This window comes from Silurus aristotelis, assembly GCF_946808225.1.
Source record: "Silurus aristotelis genome assembly, chromosome: 8".
Classification (NCBI taxonomy): Eukaryota; Metazoa; Chordata; class Actinopteri; order Siluriformes; family Siluridae; genus Silurus; species Silurus aristotelis.
The window spans coordinates 28,278,426-28,283,458 of NC_139581.1; the positions used below are offsets into that span (position 1 = coordinate 28,278,426).

The 5,033-nt window shown below is 38.9% G+C and overlaps 1 protein-coding gene across 1 annotated transcript; it reads left to right on the forward strand.

Annotated features, from left to right (window-relative positions):
• Positions 1-3,556: 3,556 nt before the first annotated feature.
• Positions 3,557-4,526, forward strand: sst1.1 (somatostatin 1, tandem duplicate 1). Its single transcript, XM_083549171.1, has 2 exons — positions 3,557-3,781; positions 4,152-4,526. Exons 1-2 carry the CDS (start codon positions 3,644-3,646, stop codon positions 4,356-4,358), a joined length of 345 nt encoding a protein of 114 aa, XP_083405297.1. The 5' UTR covers positions 3,557-3,643; the 3' UTR covers positions 4,359-4,526.
• The last annotated feature ends 507 nt before the right edge of the window (positions 4,527-5,033 follow it).

The window sequence follows — 5,033 nt, forward strand, 5'->3', positions numbered from 1 at the left end:
TTGCTCCAGCCCCAGTCACGTCCCACCTTATGAAGATTGTGGACCTTTAAGGAAATAGATGCCGACCCCACAAACATCCCGTACCATCTAGAGATGTACCAGTGCCAATTGGATCCCACTTCATGTGGAGTTTTGACATTGGACCTCCTTGAGTGTTTAAAGGCTCTGGCATGGAGAAGCAGGTGTTGGATCTGTGATGATCGCAAATGTTGAGCTATTTTATGAGTTGCTCAGTAGCTCCTAGTTTTATAACCACAATGACTGTATAAGACCGTAGAAAGAACATTAATTATAATCTTACATTCCAGTGCTCATTTTAGTTCTCACTGTCCAGTGTTCTGTATTGTTTAAAGACTATAATCACACTCTTGATGTCACCAAAATGAGGATAGTTCCTCTTTTGAGTCTGGTTCCTCTCAAGGTTTCTTCCTCATTACATCCAAGGGAGTTTTTCCTTGACACAGTCGCTGCGGCTGCTCATCAGGGATAAATACACACCATTAACCTTAACTGTCTGTTGTGAAAGCGCTAAAGAAATAAACTTGACTTGACTTGACTTGACTTGACTTGACTTGACTCGACTTGACTTGACTACCTGCCATCTGTTTTCAGTGCTGTTACAAATTTTGTTTTAAGCTGCGGATGATCCGCTGTGGCGACCCCTAATGGGAGCAGCAGAAAAAAGAAGATTTAATTGTAATATGCAGAGAAAAGTGTCCTATACAGTATATGGATGTCTGAACTATGATTATGATTCGGATCACACACACACACACACACACACACACACACACACACACACACACACACACACACACACACACATTCGTACATTAGCGCATTAATAATGTCCCTCATCCAAATCCACCAGGGCAGAACAAACCACTTGGCATTCTGCCAATTTTTTAAATGCATAAGGGAATCTGATCAGATGATAGATAGATAGATAGATAGATAGATAGATAGATAGATAGATAGATAGATAGATAGATAGATAGATAGATAGATAGATAGATAGATAGATAGATAGATAGAAAGGTACGTCCATTATTTAGAGAGCAAACTGAAGCTCTATCTATCTATCTATCTATCTATCTATCTATCTATCTATCTATCTATCTATCTATCTATCTATCTATACATCTTTAGCAAGAGGCACGGCAAAGCATTTCAGCTGAATGTTGAGATGCAATACATCTACAGAATGGAGCAGACCTACATGATGATTACAATGCAAGCAGTAAAGCATCAGTGAGGACACTGTGGATGTGAGTCCCATAGTATAAATGTATGGGCTTGTTGGCTTGAGATTATAACTTGAACATCAGACCACCTGTCAATTGTTACAGAGTTTAAATGCCATCATGATTCGAATAGGAAAAACAAAGTATGACTTTTGTTTTTGGTTAATAATAAAAAGATTCCAGCAGCTAATATGATTATAAGTAAATGAGAACATGTCAAGCATTGAAATACACATCTAATAGGAGTCTGGTGTACCTTGGCAAAATATTGGCGCATTAATAAAACTCGTGCTAGTAATTATCACATTAATCACGCCAAATTCGTCTTCATTTAGCAATATGGCTTCCGAGCTTCATTATTCGCCGGCTTTTTAAATGAACCTTTTTTCCCCTCCTGTTCATAAAAGTCCTGTAATCTGTCTTTTTAATGACATGAAAAATAAACAACATCCTGACTGCCGTTACTTTTATTTAAACAGAATGCTTTTGAGAATGTTTTTTCTCTCCCTAATTGCAAAGGTAATTTTTTCTTTCAAGAGAAACACACACACATACACACATAAACCACACACACATAAGCATGACGGACATTTTTTTTTTTTTTTTTCTATTCTGTTATGCGAGTTTACACAATTTGGACAAAAGTTTGTGGGCACCTGCTAATATGATTGGCGCTTTTTTTGACCATCCCGTTCCACATTGAGTCCCCATTTGCTCTTCTAAGAACCTCCATTCCGCTGGAATGATGTTCCACTAGATTTAGTGGAGATTTTTTAGATTTCATTCAGCCGCAAAGGTCAAGTCAAGTTTATTTCTATAGCCCTTTTCACTACAGACATTGTCTGAATGCAGCTTTACAGAATTTAACAGTTAAGGTGAATGATGTGTATTTATCCCTGATTAGCAGCCATGGCGACTGTGGCAAGGAAAAACTCCCTTAGATGTTATGAGGAAGAAACCTTGAGAGGAACCAGATTCAAAAGGGGAACCCATCCTCATTTGGGTGGTAGTAAAATCAGGTGCTGATGTAGGTGTAGTAGGCCTGGGAGGTCGTTCCAAATCATCCCAAAAGAGTTGAGGTTAGAGCTTTATAGTAGAAGATCTTCCACTCCAACCCATGTAAAGCATATCTTCATGGAGCTACTAGTTCAAGTGAAGGGAAAATCTTATGCGACAACATCTAAAGTCGTCCTATACAATTGTATTCCTCCGTGTAGTAACATTTTTGTGGAAAAACCACATAAGGCTGGAAAAGTCAGGTGTCCCAAAACTATTCTCCATAAATTAGACCTTTGTTTGGTGTAAAACATTGTTACTATTGTTGTGTATTCTTTTTGTTACCAATTGTATGACGAAATATACACTTTCACAAGCTTGCATATATGTCAAACATCCTGAAAGTCAAATAATACCATAAAACCTACAATCTGTGTAATAATGTACAGTTTTGTTTTGTTTTTTCCATATCAAGAAAACAGACCTTGTATAAAAAGTCTACATTTGAGGTCTTCTTTCTGTTTGTTGCTGGACACAGTGTCCTTTAATGATTATTACTGTATATAATCCTGAACGTCCACTATCACGCCAGAACAATGAGGCTACAAAGATACACTGTTGTCATATACCTTAATTCAGGGGTTACCAACAGGGTGCCCGCCGGCACCAGGTAGCCCGCAAGGACCACATGAGTAACCCGTGGGCCTTTTCTAAAAAAAATAGCTGTTTCCTACTTTGTTAAATTGCTGATCTTTAATATGAGAAATCATTAACAGGATCAGTGTCTTCACATAGATGAATATCATTAATTATTAATAATAACATATCATAAAAGGTACATTGAGCAAATGTGTTATTTCAGATCAAACTGGAAACTGTGTGTATCAAACTGGTAGCCCTTCACATTAATCGGGACCCAAGAAGTGGCTCTCAGTTCCAAAAAGGTTGGTGACCCCTGGTCTAGATAGATAGATAGATAGATAGATAGATAGATAGATAGATAGATAGATAGATAGATAGATAGATAGATAGATAGATAGATAGATAGATAGATAGATAGATAGATAACTGAAATCATGTAAAAAGCCTATCACGCGCAAGAAGTTGGTGAATTTGGATACGCACCGTGCATAAATGCGATTTTAAGGACGTCACAGTGTCTCACGCGCATAAACGCACGTCGACGATATATAAATATAAATATATATGAGAGTCGCAGGTAAGCGATCATTTGTTCCCTTCCGTTCGTTCCCACGCGCGCGCAGGAAACCCCCCTCTCCTTTGACGTCAGAGTGAGTGTTTAAAAAGATGGGCTTCAGGGCAGGGGGGCAGAAAAAGACCTGCGACAACTGACACAAGAAGTAACCCCACCTAAAAAAACAAACAACTACAGCAGTAAGAGAATGCCTTTCACGCGGATCCAATGCGCTCTGGCTCTCCTGGCCCTCACCCTCGCCGTTTGCAGCGTCTCAGGTGCGCCGTCTGACGCCAAACTGCGCCAATTTCTCCAGAGGTCGATTCTTGCACCGTCCGGAAAACAGGTAAGGAGAAAAACACGATTTACAGAAAGAAAGAAGGAAAGAAAGATGGAAAGAAAGGTGGAAAGAAATGCGCGCAAACTGTAGTCTAAATATCTATGGAGCTCTCCAAGGTGCTGAAATTTCCACATTCCGTTCATATCACTGGAATGTGATATTTCTCTCTCTGTCTCTTTCTCTCTTTTTCTCTCTATCTCTCTCTCTGTATCTCTTTTACTCACACACACATTCTCTTTCAAACTCTCTCTCACACACATACACACTTTTAATTTAGCATTGAAATCGTTTAGAGGAGTGGAGTGTTTAATTGCGTCTTTGAGTTTGCATGTTTGAATGGAAAACTCAATGCAATTCTGCTTTTTTTTCCACGCAGGAGCTCACCAGGTACACGCTGGCAGAGATGCTCGCAGAGCTCGCGCAAGCCGAAAACGAGGTGCTGGACTCGGACGAGGTGTCCCGCGTCGCCGAGACCGAGGGCGCGCGCCTGGAGATGGAGCGAGCCGCCGGCCCCGTGCTGGCGCCCCGCGAGCGCAAAGCCGGCTGCAAGAATTTCTTCTGGAAAACTTTCACGTCGTGTTAATCGTTTTGTCGACATTCTCTCCTCAAGGTCTATTCACTTATATACTATATCTTTTCTTTTCTTTTTTTCCCCTTAAAAGTATACATTTATTTTTCCCCTTTGATTTCATGCGCACGTCTACATGAAGTGTAAATAAGAAAGAAATAAAAATACATATATAAAAAAAATTGTTCCATTGATCAAGTGTTATCACTTTTGGGATTTATGCAGAAATGTTGATGGATGTTTTGGAGATTCTGTGCTGAGATCTGTGCTGTCGATAGAGTTGGGGGGGGTATTTTTTAATTGTTTGAATAAAGTCTGTTTCACAGCCATTGGAAAATTTTGTTTTTATTATTATTTAGTTTCTATCTACAAAAAAATAGATACATTAAATAAATAAAAAAAAATGTAGGTGTAATTCATTTACATTTTGAATCCAATATTGTCTGGAGCACAAAAGAATATCACTAAAGTTTACACAAATATTGTATGATGTTTTATAAGATGGATACGATGAGGATGAGGATGAGGATGAGGATGAGGAATGCCTTTGGAAACCTTGGGAAAAAGTCTGATCCTGTTTGTGAAGTTAAAACCAAGACGGCACGATATACTGACACTTAAACTAAATAATCTAATAATATGTAACACTTCTATATTAAAACGTGATCTTAAGACCTTGCTGTGTGTATG

What these genes read in the sequence shown, in the direction of transcription:
- sst1.1 (XM_083549171.1), top strand. Translation starts at nt 3,644, where the DNA reads ATGCCTTTCACGCGGATCCAATGCGCTCTGGCTCTCCTGGCCCTCACC. An exon ending in TTGCACCGTCCGGAAAACAG is followed by an intron (nt 3,782 to 4,151) that starts GTAAGGAGAAAA and finishes TTTTCCACGCAG; the next exon opens with GAGCTCACCAGGTACACGCT.